This window comes from Pantherophis guttatus, chromosome 2 (assembly GCF_059756535.1).
Source record: "Pantherophis guttatus breed Tessera chromosome 2, ASM5975653v1, whole genome shotgun sequence".
In the NCBI taxonomy this organism is placed as follows: Eukaryota; Metazoa; Chordata; class Lepidosauria; order Squamata; family Colubridae; genus Pantherophis; species Pantherophis guttatus.
The window spans coordinates 253,613,241-253,634,689 of record NC_142064.1 but is presented as its reverse complement, the minus strand read 5'-3'; the positions used below and the strand labels follow the sequence as shown (position 1 = coordinate 253,634,689).

General features: G+C 44.3%; 1 protein-coding gene across 2 annotated transcripts; it reads left to right on the top strand.

The window, feature by feature from the left end:
- Positions 1-6,624: 6,624 nt before the first annotated feature.
- Positions 6,625-20,590, top strand: LOC117668037 (C-type lectin domain family 2 member D-like). 2 transcript variants are annotated; one of them, XM_060691126.2, is made up of 5 exons: positions 6,625-6,815; positions 11,689-11,805; positions 14,739-14,950; positions 16,320-16,417; positions 19,195-20,590. In XM_060691126.2, the coding sequence occupies exons 2-5, from the start codon at positions 11,694-11,696 to the stop codon at positions 19,328-19,330; spliced, it is 558 nt and encodes a 185-aa protein (XP_060547109.2). In that variant the 5' UTR covers positions 6,625-6,815; positions 11,689-11,693; the 3' UTR covers positions 19,331-20,590. The 2 variants fall into 2 exon arrangements, with proteins under 2 accessions (XP_060547109.2, XP_060547110.2); XM_060691127.2 differs by lacking the exon at positions 6,625-6,815 and having other exon boundaries at positions 11,634-11,805.
- The last annotated feature ends 859 nt before the right edge of the window (positions 20,591-21,449 follow it).

Here is a 21,449-nt window from a genome sequence, read left to right as displayed (position 1 = left end):
TGAATCTCCCTTGCTGAAGGCGCGAAGCGGGCGGCTGGCTGTTGCAGTCACTTCTGGGCTGTATTGGGGGTGCAGCCGGTCGAAGGGTGACCTCAACCTTCTGCCCATCAGCAGTTCGGCCAGGCTCTTGTGGGTGGTGGCATGCGGCGTGATGTGCTGGGTGAGGAGGAAGTTGTCTATCCGTTCCTGCCAGTCTCCCGTGCCCATCTTGGTGAGTGCCTCCTTGGTGAGTCTCACCATCCGTTCCGCTTGTCCGTTCCCAGCCGGCCTGTACGGGGCAGACAGAGCATGGCGGATGCCCAGTCCTGCCAGGAATGTTTCCATGGCCAGGGATGTGAGTTGGGGGCCGTTGTGGAGACCAGCACGTCCGGTAGGCCATGGATGGCGAAAAGGCAGCGCAGGGCCCGGATCGTTGCTTCTGTTGTGGTAGATGCCATGGGTACCACCTCGAGCCACTTGGAGAAGGCATCTACCACGATGAGGAAGTGTCGCCCTTGCATCGGACCCGCGAAGTCGATGTGGATCCGTGACCAGGGGTTGCTGGGGGTCTCCCACTTTGCTGTCTCGGTTTGTGGCGGCGCTGGGCGTACTTCTTGGCACGGGTCACATCTGGAGACCCATTCTTCGATGTCTCTGTCCAGTGAGGGCCACCAGACATAACTCCGTGCCAGGGCCTTCATGCGGACGATGCCCGGATGCCCTTTGTGTAAGGTCTCTAGCGTCCGCCGTTGCAGAGTGCTTGGGATTAGCACCCTGTCTCCCCATAGCAGACAGCCCTTCATGGTGGACAGCTCCTTCTGCTTCCTGGTGAACGGGCTGAACCTCTCCTCCGTCTTCTCCGATGGCCACCCCCTGACGATCCAGGACTTCACTTGGCGGAGTGTGGGATCCTTTTGGGTGTGGACGGCCACATCTGCAGATGAGACTGGACAGCTGGCGTCGTCGTCTATGTGGAATAGGTGGAGCGTGGGGGCTGGGTCTTCTACAGGGTCCTTCAATGGGCATCTGCTCAGCGCATCGGCGTTTCCTATGGCTGTGCCTGGCTGGTGCACGAGCCTGTAGGAGTAGCCGGCTAGGAAGATGGCCCATCTCGTCATCCGCGGGGACATGAAGGTTGGGGTGGGTTGGTCGCCTGCGAGGAGCCCCAGGAGTGGCTTGTGATCGGTGACTATGATGAAACTCCCCCCGTAGAGATACTCGTGGAATCGTTTCACTCCTGCAACGATGGCCAGGGCTTCTTTGTCCAGCTGACTGTAGTTGCGTTCTGCGCCGGACATGGTTTTAGAAAAATATGCGATTGGGACTTCCGCGCCGTTGGGCAGTTCGTGGCTGAGGACTGCCCCCACCCCGTATGGCGACGCATCGCAAGTCAGCTTAATGGGGAGCGTATCGTTGTACTGTATGAGGACGCTTTTGAAAGTTAAAAGTCCTTTTATGGCTCGGAATGCTGCTTCCTCTTCTTGGCCCCACTTCCAGGAAGCCGCTTTCCCCAGCAGGCGGTGGAGTGGCTCAGCAACTGTGGCTTTCTGTTTGAGAAAGATGGCATAGAAGTTAAGCAACCCAAGGAATGCCTGAAGTTCCGTTTTGTTTTTTGGGCTTGGAGCTTCATGGATTGCTTTCACTTTTGATTTGGTGGGGTGGATGCCAGTACTATCTATGAGATAGCCCAGGAACTCGACTTCTTGTACTCCTAGGATGCACTTATCACGCCTGACCCTCAAGCCCTTGGCCCTGAATCGCTGCAGGACAAGCCTGAGCCTTTCAAGGAGTTGTGCTTGTGAGTCTCCGGAGATTAGCACATCGTCAAAGTAGGGCACCACCCCTGGAACGCCTTGGAGAAGGCGTTCCATCATAGATTGGAAGATGCCGGGGGCAGCACTGACTCCAAATTGGAGGCGGTTGCATTTGAATGCCCCCCTGTGCGTGACAATTGTTTGTGCCTCCACCGTTTTTTCGTCCACTGGCAGTTGCTGGTAAGCCTGGGCCAGGTCCAGTTTCGCAAAAATTGAGCCCGTTCCCAGGGAATGCAGCAGATGTTGCACTACTGGGACTGGGTATGCGCTCTGTGCCAACGCCTTGTTGATGGTACAACGGTAGTCGGCGCAGATGCGCACAGACCCATCATGCTTCAGTGGGGTCACAATGGGGGTCTCCCATGAAGCATGATCAATCAGTTCCAGGACGCCCTGGGCGATCAGCTTATCCAGCTGCTCGTCTACTTTCGGCCGCAGGGCAAAAGGAACCCGGCGGGGCTTAAGCCTAATTGGGGTGATTCCCTTGTCCAGATTAAAGGAGATTGGCCTTCCCACAAATTTCCCCAGCTTACCATCGAAGACTTCTTTGAACTCTTCGATGAGGTTGTCGAGTTCATCCCTGTGAATTTGGTGGATGCCTCCGATGGATAGCCCCAGCGGCTTAAACCACTCCACTCCTAGCAGGTTCGGTCGGCTGTTCTCCACGACTGTGATGGGAAGCTCGCCTTGGAAGTCCTTGAATGTGATGTGGATGGTGGTTCTGCCCAGGACTCCGATGGGGTTTCCGCTGAAGTCCATGAGCCTCGACTTCAGGGGTTTCAGCTGGGTCTTTTTGCAGGATGGCTTAAGGTGTTTCAGATGCTGCCAGTCCATGATGGAGTAGGCGGACCCGGAGTCTACTTCCATTTTGCACGGTGACCCCTCTGCCAACAGTGTCACGTGGAACTTGGTGGCACCGTCGTCGTTCATGTGGGCGATGGTGGTCTGGTGCACTGCTCTGCTGTGGGGATATTCCTCCTCTCCGCGCCGTGACTGGTTCGAGGACCGTTTGGATGTCCTCTGGGTTTCTCTGCGGTTCTCGCGGAATCTTGGCCTGGGTGGTTCCGGGGCTGGATCTGCTGCTCTGCAGGCCTCAGTGATGTGTCCCCTCTTCAGACAGCGGCGGCAGGTTGCGTCTCTCCATCTGCAGGTTGCCCTGGGGTGGTCGCCTTTGCAGCTGCCGCAACGTTCCCCCCGGTCGCCATGCTGAGGGTTTTCCCGCCTGGGAGGGCGGGAAACCTTGTGGATGGCCATTTCCTCATCAGACTCTGACGGCGTGGTCGAGTCATCTGATGAGTTCAGGCCGGACTTGTGGATCTTGTGGATCCCTCTTGCCTTCACCATCGCGGTGGCTGCTTTTTCGGACATCTCGGCAGCTGTGGCTTCTTCAAGGACTTCCTTGAGTGGGATCCTCTTGTGGCTCAGGAACTTCTTCTGAAGACCCACATCCTGCATTCCGAAAACAACGCGGTCCTGAATGGCATTATCCACATTGTCGAATTCGCAATTGGCAGCGATTTGGCGAAGCGCTGCCACGAATTCTTTGATGGATTCACCTTCCCGTTGGTTTCTCTGTTGGAAGGTGAACCTGTTGGCGATTGGGATGCCTGTGGGTGCGTAGTACTCCTGTAGGACTTCCTGCAGGTCATTCCAGGACATCTCCTCAATGTCCCTGGGCGCCACGAGGTCAATTGCCATTTCCAGGACATCGGACCCGCAGTGAGCCAGGAATAGGGCTCTTTTTCGCTCATCATTGAGGTTCCCCCGCAGGAATTGCCGGAATCTGACCATGTACGACCTCCATTTCTCTCGTGCTGGGTCGAATGGGTTCAGCGAGGCAATCGGAGCTTGCGGGTTTGCCATTCTAAAGGTCGCTGCGGTTGAGTGACTTCAGCTCGGTTGTGCGATCGTGCCACGAGTCTTGCTCAGGTTCTCTTCTCTAGCCCTTCGTCGCCAGTGTTAGATCAGGCGCAGGAAATGAAGACGTGACCAGCTCGATACATTTAGTAACTTTATTAGCTACAGTAACAAGACAAGACAAGACTACCCGTGCGCTGCCGGAGCTCTCCTTATATTCGCTCCGGCAGTCGCACCGCCCCTGACAGGGATTCAAACTTTCCCGCCCGATGGCTGGCAGCCAATCCGGGCGGATGTCCTTATAAGGACATAACAATTTCTACAGGATGAAGGAGGATGTTGGCATTTACCCATTTCTGCCTCTTCTTTCAAAGCCGCAAGTTCAGAATCTTTGGCTCTGCCGTCATCTCTACCCTCACTCCAGGTTTTGTTTCTCTCTTGAGATCCAGTAACACTTGTTTTCATGAAGCAGCCAGGTTTTGGGACACAGCTTCAAATTCCCTGAAAGAGGAATATCTATTCATTGAAATCAGGTATTTACTGCAGTAAATACTGCATCATACTGACACCAAATTACAAGGAAAGGTAAAGATTTTCCTAGCTAGTCGTGTCCCACTCTAAGGCACAGTGCTCATCTCCGCTTCTTAGCCGGGGGAAGCAGTGTTATCTGAAGACATTTCTGTGGTTAGGCAGTAATTTTGCCTAACCACAGAAATGTCAAGGCAAAAGAAGACTGATCCCATACAGAAACCCGCCCACTCATATCAGGTCTTGAAACCCCACCACCCTCCATCTCCTTTATTCTCCCCAAGAAGTTTTCTGTACTCCATCAGAACATTTTGGCAGGCAGCTCAGTTTCCCAACCATTCTGTGACTCCTGGAAGTGTGGCTGTCCTGCAAACAGAGGAAAACTCAGATGTCTTGGAGATTTATTTTATTGTTTATTTATTTATTGGTTCGATTTATATGCCACCCTTCTCTGGAGACTCAGGGCGGCTTACAATGCGTTAAGCAATAGCCTTCATACTTTTGTATATACCTGCTTAGTAGGGCTTTTGCCCTCCCCCCCAAGCGGTGTTCTTTTTTTATACAAAGTCATCTTATTGCCCCCACAAACCAGGTCCTCATTTTACCTACCTCGAAAGGATGGAAGGCTGAGTCAACCTTGAGCCTGGTGAGATTTGAACTTGCAGTAATTGCAGGCAGCTGGTGTTACTTAACAGCACTTTAGTCTGCTGTACCACCAAGATTCTTAGCAATCCAGGTCATAGTTGTTTCAAAAGTGCTTTTTTTTTCTTCAAAAGACAACTGGACTGTTTTTCTTTGAGGAAGAAGAACAAAATAGCGCCTATCAAATCCTGCATCTGTTAATAACGGTGTCCCCCAAGGCAACCGACACTCTTCATACTATACATAAATGACCTTTGTGATCATATTATAAGTAACTGCGTTCTCTTCGCCGATGATGTAAAACCAATATTTAACACCAATAACAATGCTGCTACCCTTCAAAAAGACCTTGACTTTGTGTCGGAGTGGTCAAAAAATTGGCAACGCCAAATCTCAACCAAAAAATGCTCTGTCTTACACATTGGCAAAAGGAATCAGAACACAAAATACAAGCTGAGTGGACACGACCTTGTAGATGACCCTCACTCTGTCAAGGACCTTGGAGTACTCATATCAAATGATCTAAGTGCCAAAGCCCACTGTAACAACATCGCCAAAAAGGCATTAAGGGTTGTAAACCTAATCTTCTCCGGTAATATTACACTACTAACCAGAGCATACAAAACATTTGCTAAACCAATTCTCGAATACAGCTCATCTGTCTGGAACCCGCACCACATATCGGACATTAATACAACATATCCAGAAATATTTCACAAGAAGAGTTCTCCACTCCTCTACTCTCAACAAAATACTTTATGCCACCAGACTTGAAATTCTGGGCTTAGAAAACTTAGAACTACGCCGTCTTTGGTATGACTTAAGCATAGCTCATAAAATTATCTGCTACAATGTCCTACCTGTCAATGACTACTTCAACTTCAACCACAATAATACAGGAGCACACAATAGATACAAACTCAAAGTGAACCGCTCCAAACTCAATTGCAGAAAATATGACTTCAGCAACAGAGTGGTGAATGCCTGGAATGCACTACCTGACTCTGTGGTTTCATCCCAAAAATCCCAAAATGTTAACCTTAGACTGGCTACCGTTGACCTCACCCCATTCCTAAGAGGTCTGTAAGGGGCGTGCATAAGAGCACCAGCGTGCCTACCGTCCTTATCCTAATGTTCCCTTTAACTGTATTCATTTTATGTATTCAATTCATTTATATATACTGCTCAAAAAATAAAGGGAACACAAGCAGAAGACATCCGAGATCTGAATGAATGAAATAGCCTTATTAAATACTTTGTTCTTTACATACAGTTGTTTATACACTGCTCAAACAACTAAAGGGAACCCAAAACTATTGTATGTAATGAACAAAATATTTAATAAGGCTATTTCATTCATTCAGATCTCAGATGTCTTCTGCTTGTGTTCCCTTTATTTTTTTGAGCAGTGTATATTATCTAATATGTACTCAACAAATTAATTAATTAATTAATTAATTAAAAAAAGTTTCATTTCTCATCCAAGAAACTTCATCAGTTGTGGTGGTGTGGGAGAAGAAATGGAGGATAGCTACCGGCAATTGAGATTGGGTTGTGGGGGATGGAAAGATTTGTTCTGACCAAAACGTGATTTTTCTTCTGGTAAGGCAACAAGTTAGTCATACATCCAGTTGCTCAGGGCGGCTTGCTCTGTGCCTACCTGGCCACGCCCAACCATGCCAATTCATTCAGGCTGAGTCATCTGTGCCGAGCCACACTCATTCCCTTTTGTTGGTCTGGCCATGCCACCTATCCACGCCCACCTAGTTGTTCTCAGATAGCTGCACTCATCCATCCACGCATGCCCACCTGACTGCTAGGGGAAAGTTTTATCCCATTCCGGCTGGCAGAAAGCTGGCTGTCTTGCCAAAGGTCAAATTATTGGCAGCTCGCTCCCGGGTTTGATGGCTGAACATTCTGGAATTTTCCCATGAAACTTTTCAGACTTTTTGTAGACTTACTGCATTTAGAGATCCTGTGCTTCATAACTCTCAGGTAAGAGCATGCTGGAGAGCGGGGTGGGGGGGGGGGGACATGTCCAACTGCTGTCTGCCTGATTAGAGGTGCCGCCTTGGCTAATAACTTTTAACTTTCACTTATAACTTTTTTTTTCTTTTTCTTTTCCCTGTGGATGAGTGAATTACAAGTTAATTGGCTGGTTGAGTGTTGTTAAACCCAACACACTCCCTTGATGGATTACAGTTAAGGATTTTTATTGCCTCACTTCAAAAGGAGGCTTTTGACTGATTTACCACATGGAACTAATTGCATGTTCTATGTTCACATCAAGGCAAATTTCCGCTACAATGTGTGAAAAATGATCATAGGTTGCTTTTTAAAAAATAATAATAATAATAATAATCTTTATTTACATTTTCCATTAAAAAAAACAAAAAATAACAACACACCATATAAATAACATACAAGACAACATAACAAATAACAAACAAATCTGCAAGTACATTATATTCCGAGGGAGACAGAACGACTTATATCTCTTTATACATCAATTAGGTCTATCCGACCTCACTTTATTAGTGTAATATAGGTTTCTCAGTAAATACCTTTCCTCTTTTCAATTGGGTTGTAGTTTTCTCTTCGCTAGCCAAGTATATAATTTTTCCCAGGATAAACATGTTTGAGTTTGATCTTTATCTTTTAATTTTTTAGTCAACTTATTTGCTTCCGCACAGTCCAAAATCTTTTTTATAATTGCTTCCTTCGATGGATTATAGGAGGAAGCAATTATAGGTTGCTTTTTTCAGTGCCTTTGTAGTTTCAAACGATCACTAAATGAATGGTTCTAAGTCGAGGACTACTTGTAGGCGATCCATACCTGGGCTGCAGGATGTGAGCCACACAAGAGGTTTCGGTGCTTTAGAGCAGTAGTCACCAACTCGTGGTCCATGGACCATTGGTGGTCCATGAGAAAATTTTGGGGGTCCACAGAAAAATTATTTGTATTTTTTATATTGCACTAAATCAGGGGTCCTCAAACTACGGCCCCTGGGCTGGATACGTGCAATGAATGTTTGTGTTGCTGCAGAGAGTCTCTCCCTTTGGGGTCTTTTTGTGTGGGTCGGAGGGGGGCAGAAATTCCGACTTGGGGTCTGCCTCAGCCTCCTGGTGTGGGGTTTTGGGCGAAGGCTGGTGGGAAGTGCCGCTGATGGAGAAGAGCCGGAGGGTCTTGTTCCAGTGGGACAGCATCATGGCCTGGAACTGGCTGACCATCTCAGCCCTCTGAGCCTCCAGGCACCGGTACCTGGCCTTGCACTCCCGCAGGTCTTCCCTCTGCTTGGAAAGCCTATGCTTGTAGTCCTCAGTGAGGTGCTTCTGCTGAGCCTCCTTTTCGGTCAGATCCAATCTGAACTGAGCTGTTTTGCCAACTCTTTCTCGTGGTGGCTGCTTAGCTCCAATAACTGCTTCCTGTTGGGGCCCTAAGGAGCCCGTGTGGGGAGGCGAGGGGTTGGCTACACCCACCCAGTCACATGACCATCTAGCCACGCCCACCCAGCTGGTCATTAAGCAGATCATATTAGTGGTCCACGGGATTGAAAATTATGAATTTAGTGGTCCCTGAGGTCCAAAAGATTGGTGACCCCTGCTTTAGAGGAGATGGTGAATCTCTTATCCCTCCAGGCAGAGGTGAAATCTACTTACCTTCCCTACCGGTTCGTAAGTGCGTGCACGCCATCATCACATCCAATTTTTGACCCTCTGCGCATGCACAAAGCCTTCTGCGCATGCGCAGAGGATCAAAAATGGGTTACTTCCCAGTTAAAACCGGGAAATAATGACGTCCGGGCAAGTGGACGGAGCCTTGCGCTGCCACTGCTACCAGTTCGCCAAACCACACGCTGCCGCCCCTACCAGTTCGTGCGAGCCAGACAGAACCGGCAGAATTTCACCACTGGCTCCAGGCCCTCTCATGGTCTCAGGTGTAGAGCAAGAGAAAGGTGACAATCATGGCTCTCTGGTGCTGATTCAGGTAAGGGAAAACCAGGGATGTTATATGAATGATATATGAAGCTATTTTTTTTGTGTGTGTGTGTGTTGGCGCTTCAGGGCTGCCACATTTAGAGCCTGGAAAAACGGGAGGGGGGATTGCAAGGAGCCTATGGAGGATTAGCCATAACAACATTCCTTTCTATGGGAGTCAAGGACACTCAGCCTGCACCTGGATGGGAGTGACTGGGGGTCGTCTCCAGTTGGGACGTTGAAATTATTGGACCATGTGATGGACTTGTGGGTGCAGGGGATGGATCTTTGACTTTCTTTTGGGTGGGAAAAACCCAGAATTCTCAGATTCGGGTTTTCCCAGATGTGCCAGTATGGCATCTCTAATAAAATGGATCTTTGAGGAACTTCTAACCTCGGAGTCTTCTTTCATTAGGGGTATTACTTGAAACCCTGACAAATGAAGTATAACCCCAAGGCAGGGAGAGAGTCATCTTCACTCCAGGGACATGTAAGTCACAGGTTGCTGGAAAATTTTTTAAAAGCACCTGCACTGAGCAAAGGAAAGTGTTTAAATCAGTGGTGAAATCTAAAATTTGTTACTACCGGTTCTGTGGGCATGGCTTGGTGGGGGGGGGGGTAATGTGACTGGATGGGCATGGCCATTTTTTTTTTTTTACTTTTAAAACTATTTTTTCTACAACCTCTTCGGCGAACAGGTTGTAAAAAAATGCTTTCAAAAGGCTCTGATGATCCCAGCTGAGTTGCCTGATCGGCAGAGACTTTTTTTCTTTTAAATGCCTCTGACGATCAGGTAACTCAACTTGGATCGTCAGAGGCATTTAAAAGAACAAAAGGGGTTTTTTTTCTCAATCCGGTAGCGATGGAGGCAGGTGGTTCAGAGAACCAGTAGCAAAAATCTCTGCCCCCTCCCCATGTCCAGCTGAGCCGCGCGATCATCAGAGGCTTTTTTTTTTTACTTTTAAAAGCATTTGTTTGGCTGAAGAGGTTGTAGAAAAAATGCTTTTAAAAGTAAAAAAAAAGCCTCTGATGATTGTGTGGCTCAGCTGGGCATGGGGAGGGGGGGCAGGGATTTTTGCTACCGGTTCTCTGAACCACCTGCCTCCATCGCTACCGGATCGGGCAATCCGGTCCGAACTGGGAGCATTTCACCCCTGGTTTAAATGTTTTGGAGGAACATTACAATCTTTGTAGTCTGGAAACAACAGGTAGCAATAGCAATAGCACTTAGACTTATATACCGCTTCACAGTGCTTTTGCAGCCCTCTCTAAGCAGTTTACAGAGTCAACCTATTGGCCCCAACAATCTGGGCCCTCATTTTACTGACCTCGGAAGGATGAAAGGCTGAGTCAACCTTGAGCCGGTGAGACCCGAACTGCCAAACTCCTGGCAGCCAGCAGTCAGCAGAAGTAGCCTGCAGTACTGTGTTCTAACCACTGCGCCACCGTGGCTCTTGGTAATACAGGTAATAGCTGTTATGAAGTGGATCTGTGAAGTCACCACCATAGTTATCCATTCCTAACCACAAAATGACAAACACATGGTCTGACATGACATATGAGTTCCACTCCACTCTGGCATTGTGTGGTCATTTGTAAATATGTAGAATTTTATATTTGTCACTTGCCATGTTCTGCACAGATGCCCAGAGAATGCTTGCTTGCTTGCTTGCTTATTTATTTATTTATGCATTCATTCATTTACTTTACTTATATCCCACCAAAGCGGCAAAGATATTCAACACTCTTTCCTTCCTCCTATTTCCCCCACCACCACCACAACCTTGTGGGTTGGGTTGAGAGAGAATAACTGGCCACAGTCATCTAGCCAATTTTCATGCCTAAGACAGGACTAGAACTCATGATCTTGACCTAATTCACACACTAGATACAGGATTAGCAATGTGCCATTCTCCAGATTTTTCGCTGTGGTCCTAGCTGCTGCCTTGCTGATAGGAATAGTAGCCCAAAATATCTGCAGTGGCTTATTTCTACTTTGCTTAGGATGAATGTCTTATATAAAAGCACTGCACTGTGGTTTATAAATGGTAATTTATAAATTAGTGTACTGTGTATGTCTACTTAATCATGGTTCTTTACCAAACAGGAAGGTATACCCTAGTGAAATCTGATTGTGTGGTACATATTTTTACATAAGGCAGTAAACACCTTCACACCTTCTATTGATTAGATCATTCTGTTTTTGGGTAAATTATGGAGACGTCTAAAACAGCTTCTGGATTATCTACAGTGGTGTGGCCCAACCTGAAGAGTTGAGAAGATTGGAGGTGTTTGGACTTGGTCTGCTTGAACTCCCCAGCCAAGAAGTCTGGGAGTTGACTTCCCACACCTCCAGGTTGCCCACGATGGGAAACACTGGTCTACTGATTTGGCCATTTCTGGCTACTGAATAGCCATTCTGCTCCCTGCTCTGCACAGAGATAAAGAAGCTCTTTAAATATTTTGGAGGAGCTTTGCAATTCAATAACTATATCTCCTTTTCAAAAGGAAAGAGCCTTTGTCTTTTTCCTGACTGAGGAAGCTATTAAACAATAAGTTTCATCCAGGAGTTGTAGTTGAGCTATCAACTGGTTTCAAGGGGAAAAAAATGAAAGAAGAGTGAAAAGAGTTTTCCCTTTTTTTCAAGCCAAGAAGTTGCAAGCAAGTAAGACAGGAAGCAAACTTCTTCCCAATAACAAAGAGATTGCTAATTTCCAAGAAAAGAAAAGAAGGAAGTTAGTTAAGAGAGCTCTGATTCTAACTTCTCATTTCAGTGGGTGCTGCCATCCAGCAAGGTGAGTTGAACCTTCTTACCACGTTATCAACCTCCTCTTAACCTGAGATTGGAGATCTTGTTGGTTTAAGATTTTGTTTTTTCTTTCTGCTTTAGAAAATATGCAGAACTGCAGATATTCAAAAATGGGAACTCCTTTCATTGCGTACCGTGGTCATATTGCCACCGCTGTTATTGCTGCTGTGGCTTCTGCTGCTGTTGTATTTTTCATTGGTAAGTTATCCAAACTCTAATATTGCAAGCTAGGTGATGCTTTTATTTTTGGTGAGGGTTTTGTTTTCTGCATTCCTTTCTACCCTCCTGGGAGAAAACGATTCCAGCTGAGTTGCCTGATCCTCAGAGGCATTTAAAAGCATTTTCTTCTGCAACCTCTTCAGCCGAAGAGGTTGTAGGAAAAAAAACACTTTTAAAAGCCTCTAACGATCCCAGCTGAGTTGCCTGATCCTCAGAGGCTTTTAAAAGCATTTTTTTCTGCAACCTCTTCGGCCGAAGAGGTAGAGAAAATGCTTTTAAAAATAATAAAAAAAAAATGTTGGCCACGCCCACCCAGTCACATTAACCCCCTCCAGCCACGCCCACAGAACCGGTAGTAACAAATTTTACATTTCACCACGGCTCTAGATAGCCTACAATTCAGAACACATGTTACAACTGATTCTTTCTGTTAATTACTTTGTCACAAATATAACATATAGAAGACAAATCAATAAATTGCAAATAGATTTAGTAGTTTAAAAAAATTTAGAGGCCCTGTTTTGCAATGGGTAGGAACTAATGTCATAATAATGTATTAATCAGTATTCAACTGGGGGGGGGGTAATATTTGTATATATGTTGGGGGCGGGGTTGATGCATCTTTTTCTTTTTTTAGTGTTTTGATTGTTTTATGGGTTTTTTTCTTTTTTGTCTTCTTTTTTTTTAGTTTTGTATTTTGTGTTTTAACCTTGTCAATATATATATATAGAACATGTTATAACTGAAAATTTAAAAAAAAACATTTAAAATCAATAAAAAGAGTAGAAAGCATTTTCCAATGAGACAAATCGAGAGAGGAAGATCATTTTATTACAATTTACAGAATATTCAGGCAAAAGGGATTCCCCTCATTCAAAGAGGGAGCCTCGATCCTTAGCTTACTTCCCCTTTTATAAGTAACATAACAAAGGAAAAATGAAAGAGGAAAGTTGGATGGACAAGATAAAAGTAATCCCTCCTTTTCACAATAAATCAGCCACAAAGGTTGTTTGAAGTTAGATGGCCAAATGCCAGTTGACACCAAGAAACTTTTTCTTACTAGGAGATACTATCCTGCCACCCTTCTGTAACTTTTATTTTTTCAGTTTAGGAATGTTAGAAGCTATCTAATCAATCCATACAGCCATAAGATTAAAAAAAAAGTTTTCCTACATTCCAGTCTAATGGTTTTATAAAACCTTATCACCATTTTAAAAGAGATGAAAAGTAAGTCAATTCAAAATATAAAGTAATTATGTTTAAAATACAAAGTAAAATATAAAATAACTATCAGCTAACAAATTACAAAATCCATGTCATTTGGCCCTCCTGGTGCATTCAGTGCCTCAGGCTCAGGAACATACTGTACTCAGGTTTTTAGGGCCTTACGAAGGCAAACAAGGCTAGAACCAGTTGTGGAATTCAAATTTTTTTACTATCAGTTCTGTGGGTGTGGTTTGGTGGGCGTGGCAGGGGAAGGATACTGCAAAATCCCCATTCTCTCCCCACTCCTGGGGTAAGGATATTGCAAAATCTCCATTCCCTCCCCACTCTGGGGCTAGCCAGAGGCGGTATTTGCCAGTTCTCCAAACTACTCAAAATTTCCACTACCGGTTCTCCAGAACCCGTCAGAACCTTCTGAATAGCACCCCTGGTTAGGACCATACTTGTCTCCAAAGGGAGAATGTTCCATAAAGTGGAGAACACTGGTGAAAAGCTCCCCCCACCACCAATGGTTAAAAAAGCTTGTAAATCTCCCCTCAGCCACAGAAATTCCTTGGATGGCTTTGGGCCTTTTGCCTTCTCTCTCAGGCCAGCTTACCTCTCAGGATGATTGTGCGAAAAAATGGGACCTTGATCAAGAAAAAGAAGCAAATAAATCTAACACATAAAATAAATCAGTGCATGGGAGTCTCGCCCTGCCTTATTCCCTCTCCATTCCAAAGGAGACCGAAACAGAGAAGGAAGGTCCTGCCATTTCCATATATACTACACAGTCTGCTAACTTTTCACCATCTTATTACCCATTGCAACCTTTAATCCCCTGTTCCAAAAGTTCAGTATGCTCCTTAGCCAACGAAAGCTTGATCATTTCTGCTCTAGAAATACAGATTTCCAGCTATTCCTTATTACAGATAGTCCTCAACGTATGACCAATTACTTAGCCACTGTTTGAAATTATGATTCAGCTCTCAAGGGCTACAGATTCAAAGTTATAACAGATGTCTTCCCCTTCCTCCCCAACCCAGGAGATCTTGTGATCACATTTGAGGTGCATTTCAGAGGTGGGTTTCAGCAGGTTCTGACCAGTTCTGGAGAACTGGTAGCGGAAATTTTGAGTAGTTCAGAGAACCGGTAGTAAAAATTCTGACTGGCCCCGCCCCCCATCTATTCTCTGCCTCCCGAGTCCCAGCTGATTGGGAGAAAATGGGGATTTTGCAGTAACCTTCCCCTGGATTGGGGAGGGAATGGAGATTTTACAGTATCCTTCCCCTGCCACACCCACCAAGCCATGCCACACCCACAGAACTGATAGTAAAAATTTTTGAAACCCACCACTGGTGCATTTGTGTATTGTGTGGTCAGATGACTACGATTTACAACATTTGTGCTGGAAACATGTTTGCTTCTAATTTCTGACAAAGAACACACATTGGGGAAAATGGATTCACTTTACACTCGCCATGTTTGGTTTATGGCCACTGCATTCGCTTAATGACCATTGCAAAAAATGTTGTAAGATCAAGTCAGTTGTGTGATGCCTCGGCTTATGACCATCACGACTTACATCAGAAATTCCAGACTTCATTACGGTCATAAGTCGAGGACTAGCTGTATTCCCCATGCACATTTATTCTTAATGGACTGTGGAGAGTGTTTTTTAGATCATGATCGCTTTTTTCCCCCCTCAGTATCACTGGTAAGTAAGCCGACCTTAAACCCAGATGACTGTAAGCTGCTATTGGCAACCTCTGAACATGGGAGACGCCCGTGCCTGCCTAACTGGATTGGGTACCAGATGAAATGTTTCTACTTCTCAGATGAAGAAAAAACTTGGTCTGCTAGTCAAGACTTTTGCTCGTTGTACAATGCCTCTCTAGCCATTATTGAAAAGGAAGAAAAGGTAAGAGGTGAAAATATCCTACTGTATTGTGGATGGTGCCAATTTCATTTAGGTCCCACATACACCTCAGTTCTGCTAGCAGGGAATTGATTTCATACAATCTCAATTGGTTTTCATTTTGTGCTGGTCCGTGAGCACAGCAAAGATTGAAAAAAAGTTTGGATTGATTTTCATGAAGGATCATGGGTGGGCTTCAAAAAATTTAGCAAGGGGTTCCCTGCCCGGTTGCTGGGTGGGCGTGGCCATGGTGGGCATGGCCTAGTCGGTCTCCTGCACCATGGCAGGGGGGGGCATTTTTGCCCTCCTCGAGCTCCGGAGATTTTTCTTCGGCCTCCGGGAGGGTGAAAATGGCCTCCCCAGGCTCCGGAGGCCCTCTGGAGGCCAGAAACGGGCCCATTTCCGGCCTTCCTGAACTTCCGGTAGGCCCATTTTTCACCCTCCCCAAGCCCCCACCCGTGCCCTGCACTTACCTGCATCCAAAACGGGCCACGTGGGCACTCCTGGGAGGGGTGGGGTGGGCGGGGCCAGCCAGGAGTGGATTTGGGGGTTCTCCAAACTGTGCAGAATCTTAGCTAGAGGTTCTCCCGAATCCTTGCGAACCCCTAGCAGCCCACCCCTGTTAAGGATGATTATCTATTGCTTTCTAATTTACGGCCAGTGTCTTTAGCCTATGTCTACTACAGGTAGACCTTATTTAATGATTGCCTTGTTTAGTGACCATTCATAGTTACTTTTTTCCAGATTTCATCTTTCCAACTTTTTTTCTTCTTTAGCTTTTTCACTTCTTTTTGTTCTGTGTTCTGGAACTGAGTTAAGTAAACACACAGTAAACTCTCCTTTTTGAAATAGCTGCACCCCTTTTAAAGGGAACAACTGCCTTTTCTCCTGGGTGGGATCCTTTTTAACCCTTCAGGGAAAGGATGGAATGGAGAGAAAACAGCACAGTCGTTTTGCCTTCATGCATCCTCTGCTAAGATATATTGAAATCATTGATATTAGGGCTGGTTAGCACTCTGATTTGACTCTGAAAGGGGGCTTTGAAGTCTAAGGGGTATCAACATAGCAGCTCTCTGCAACTATTTAAAATAGCTGCATCTTTTCCTGGGATTCTGATGCAGGAGCTGGCTTAAGGAGCTGAAGACTTTATGTTCTGAAGCACTTTGGGGGAAATGGAGCAGGAGGTCTTTGTATCCTTGTATGAACTCCTTTGTAATATATAATATATAAACAAACAATATTATAGAATTATTGGCCATCTCTAAATATCTGTGATTTGATTATTGAGGAAATAGCTAAACAGTTAAAACCTATGTACACTTGGGGGAGGGTCTATAAATATTTGAGGGTTTACCATTTATTGTCTCCAAAGGCTTTTGTGCAGCGTTACAAAGGCACCATTTCCCACTGGATTGGCCTCCAACGAGACCCGAATCAACCCTGGAAATGGGTCAATGGAAATGCTTCAACGTGAGTCATCCTTTCTCTCTTATGTCTTCACTTGAGGAATAGTGAGATGGGCGGCATATAAATTTAATAAATTAATTACATAAACTCTACACCAGCCAAATGCTGAAAAGAAGTGGCGTGCGGTTTATTCATCATCCAGTGCCGTCCTGTTTCTTTCATCGAGCACAAATGCAGGGCATATTTTCATAAATGCCAACTTTGTGCCTAAAACTAGAGAATTTAGTGAATGGAAGTGTGAGAGAAAAATTATTTCTCAATTGCTGTGCCTATTAATGGCTTTTGGAATGGACAAGTAAATAAGCCAATCAGAAGGCAGCTGATGGGTTTGAATCTCCCGGGCTTTAATGTTCCCTCCCCTAACTGTCATAGTTGACAGTATAAAAGTAGATTCTTAACAGAAAACCGTTGGCAGTTCAGAAGGCAGTTCTGAGAGCAGTTCGGATAGGCATTGAGGAGTATTCTGTTCAACTCTTCTGTTAGAAAACTGGACTGTTTGGAACTCAGTTAGAAGGGCGGTCTCTGATGCAGTTCTGATGGTTTACAAGACTCTTTCTTCTGAGGAAGAATAGCCAGAGCTAACATCGATTAGATTGATTACATATATAGGCTTTTTTTTCTGGCAGCCAGCAAACACTCTACTGCCCATTTGGAGACTAAGGAGAGTTAGTCTCCCAATGGGCAGCAGAGTGTTTGCTGGCTGCCAGAAAAAAAAAGCCTAGAAACTAGTGGATTGTGATTTCATATATATATCTGACAGGATATTTAAGCAAAGTAATGAAATACTATTTAGTATTTGAATAGATATTGTTTTATTTTTATATTAATAAAAACATTTATTGTTTACTGCTTCAGAGGCTCATTTGTTAAAGTAGATTTTAAAAGAGATAAAGGTTTACGGTTCATTGATTTATTTCCTCCACGGCAGGAAGCAAGCCAATGTGATGTAGTGGTTTAGTTATTGGACTCGACAAACCCAGGTTAGGTCCTCTCACAGCCATGCAAGATGCCTGGGGATTATGAGCTGGTCCTTCTTTCTCAGCCCCGGAGCCAGTGTGGTCTAGTAGTGAAGATTTCACACTAAGAGTGTCGAGACCCAGGTTCGAATCTCCTTTGAGCCACAGAAGATCCCTTGCTGACTTTAGGCCAGATCCTCTCAGCCATACCTGCCTCACATGTTACTTGTGAGAGCCAGTTTGGTGTAGCAGTTAAGGCAGCAGGATAAAAAAACTGGGAACCGTGAGTTCTAGTTGTGCCTTGGGCACAAAGCCAGCTGGTGATCTTGGGCCAGTCACTTTCCCTCAAACCTAGAAAGGAAACAATGGCAAACCACTTCTGAAAAACATTACCAAGAGTTGTCCAGATAATCTCCAAGAATGGGACATAAGAAAAAAAAATGTAAAATAAAAATAAAAATAAATTAGTCCCTAAACAAAAAACTGGAGTATAAGTCTAACAAATAAATGCATAAAGAAGAAGAATAGCCCCAATATGGCTGCTTTCTAAATTAACTTCAAATCCTAGTTCAGAATTAGGGCTCAGGAAGAAAATAGACACATAAGTAATCACACGGGATGAAACCAATCAAATATAGAACATTTTATACTGGTTTTCTTTATATGCGGCAGATTTTGTTAATGTATAATTTTTCTCCCAATTTTTTTCCCAATCTTCTAACTCAATGTTGTGCCCAATATTTTTAGCCCATGCTATCATTGGTCCCTTTACAATTTCTTCTTCTAAATCAAAATTTAATAAATAAATATATATTTTAGATAGTAATTTCTCTTCCAGGCCTGTTAATAATTCATTTAACTGTGTAAATTTTGGTTCAAATCCAAATTTCTCTAAATCTTTTTTGTATTTAGATTGCAATTGAAGATACGGCCACCAATCTATAATTATTCCCTGTTCCTTTAATTCTTGGTTAGATTTTAATCTTCCTCCATTGTCCAAAATTTCATTGTATTTTACCATTTTACCAATATCTAATGTGTTGGGGTAGATCATTGCCTCCATAGTGGATAACCATCTTAGTATTTTGAGATAATGTTTCTTCCTAATTCCCTCCCAAGTCTGTATCAGTGAATCTCGCAGTGTATGTCTATAAAAATATGAATGTGAATGTTTCTTATTTCTGGTGTTCCATATGAAGGCATGCCACCCCATATGAAGATCATGTCCTTCCAGTGCTAAAATTCTCCTATTTAAATTAGGAGCAAATTATAATATATAATATATTAATAGCAAACTGATGGCCTCCAGATAGACTCCAGTTCCCATCAGCTCTGAGTACAGAATGAGTTATAGATCAAAGTTGCTGGGAAACACCACACTGGCTACTGTCAGACTAGCCCATATGAATCCACTGCTATCTTCTTATCACCCACGCAACTTTGCTTCTTTGCTCACCTGTTGATGAGCTAAGATCTGCTCATTCTTGACTCAGCAAAAAAACTATACTGGCATGAAATTTGGGGCCTCCATTGCTACCTCTCCAATCCAAATCACTGTGGTTGCCTGACTTTCTACCAAATTGTGAAGTAAATCTTGTGAAGCACCTTGTGACTGCTCTTGGAGATTGTTAGAATACAGAATCAAATTAGGACACCAAATTAAGTCAATTAAGGGTGAATTAAGCCTCTCTTACAGGTGGGGGTGAGAGGAAAGCAATGCTATGGGGACATGGCAGAAAAGAGATGTTGCTAGGTCAAGTTGATGGTGTGGTTAGATGCCAATGGGGGAAACAGCTTTTCACTCTCGTTGCCCTTGTGTTGCAGGTGGGAGGTCCTCGGTGATGGAGGGCACTGTGCCTTCCTGAATGACGAAGGGAAAGCAAGCTGTTCCAGGTGCCAGACCCTCCATCACTGGATATGCAGCAAACCTGACGAATTCACAAGTCCAAAGATAGTTTGAAGTCATATGGCTTCCAATCCACTCAACTGGAATTATCTCCTAATATTGGCTAAAGTAACAGATGGGCCTTATTTCCAGAGAAGGGGAAATTATTTCTGCCTTTGCACACTGTAAACCTAGCATATCTGCTAGGGATATGGTTTTCCTTGGCTCTTGCTGGTCAGTATTCAAATCTTAGGATGTCCTTTTTGAACAGATAACAGCCGCTGGAATCAGGGTGGTGGTATGAAATAGAGGGGACAGAGATTCCCCCTCTTCCCCTTTGACTGTATTGTGTTTCCCCGAAAATAAGACCCTGTCTTATATATTTTTTGAACCCTGAAATAAATGCTTGGCCTTATTGCCAAGCCTGATTGGGTTTATTATCAGGGGATGTCTTATTTGGGGGAAAACAGGGTATTGAAAGAAACTCTTCTCAGGCCCTGGGTTGGGATAGGTAGAAGATGCTTCAGTTGTTTAATCAGTTGCTTATTTCCTCTGGATTTTCTTCTGCATAATATAGTCTGTGTTTCTGCTGTTGCACTAATATTATTATTATTCCTTTATACTGTTTACATTTCTACATTGTTTACTAGTCTAAACTGTTTACATCTCCATATAGTTTAGACCGGTGGTTCTCAACCTGTGGTCCGCGGACCACTGGGGACTGGCAGTATTGACACAGGGAATCCCTAAAGACTTGAAAAATGTTATGATTTAAATCTTAAGTCTTGGCCATAAAAAGTATTTAAATAGGATCCGTGGTGTAGAAAAGGTTGAGAAACTCTGGATAGCAGTAGCAATAGCACTTAGACTTATATACCGCTTCACAGTGCTTTACAGACCTCTCTAAACAGTTTACAGAGTCAACCTATTGCCCCCCAACAATCTGGGTCCTCATTTTACCAACCTCCGAAGGATGGAAGGCTGAGTCAACCTTGAGCCTGGTGAGACTCGAACTGCCGAACTGCTGCCAGCCGGCAGTCAGCAGAAGTAGCCTGCAATACTGCATTCTAACCACTGTGCCACCATGGCTCTTATAAGACCTCTTTATTGATTTCAGCATTATATTGTTACACCTCTGCTTCCTAAGTTGCATTGGTTGCCAGTTTGCTTCTGGGTCTAATTCAAGGTGCTGATTTTAATCTTTAAAATCCTTCATGGCATGGGACTGGGTTATCTGAGCAACTATCGGTCCCCAGTTTCATCTTCCCATCGCATCAGCTCTGGCAGAGAAGGCATCTTGCTAGGGATCTACCCTTAGAGCAGGGGTGGGCAACTGTGGCCCTTTTACAACCTGTGGACTTCAACTCCCAGAATTCCTGAGGCAGCCAAGCTGACTCAGGAATTCTGGGAGTTGAAGTCCATAGGTCATAAAGGGGCTGTATTTGCCCACCCCTGCCTTAGAGGGCCTTCTCTACCCTAAGACTCTCTTTATGGGACATTCCTTCCCCCCCCCCCGCCCCCATGAAATTAGCTCCAACCCTGTTGGTTTTCTGGAAGTCCCTCAAATCCTGGTTATGACATCACACCAGGAGATCCTAGGGAATCAGTGAGATTGTGATGTGGGTGCACTGCTGCTATTGACATCTACTTAAAAGCCTTGTGAATTTATTTTTTTAAATAATGACTTTTATTATATGTTTACTATTTCAGCCCCTATCATTGCCAATTATAAATGCCATGAAGATAATGTTTATTATCTTTTCAAAGGATGCTAACCCCATATCCAAAATTCAGAGGACCAAATATAAAGTTAAATATCAAATACCAAGCTATACAACAAAACTTTTAATTTTATAGTCCTATTATTTTTTCTCTTCCCCAATACACTATTTCCCTTTTTACTGCATTATTTTACTGTAAAAGCTGGTCAAATGCTGTAATAATAATATTTGGATTGATTTGATTTGCTATGCTACTATTTTATTATTAAATTGCATGCAGTTCAGAGTCACTTTTGGGAAGATGGATATATACTTGAAATAAAATAAATTAATTAATGCATAAAAGTAGTGTATGTTGAAAATCTTGGCAAGGGTTTTATTTTATATCCCGTTATAATGATACACCAGGTTCTTTCTTGGCTACTGTGATAAGTGTTGTCAGAAAAATGCTCATCTAAAGGAAAAAAACAAAC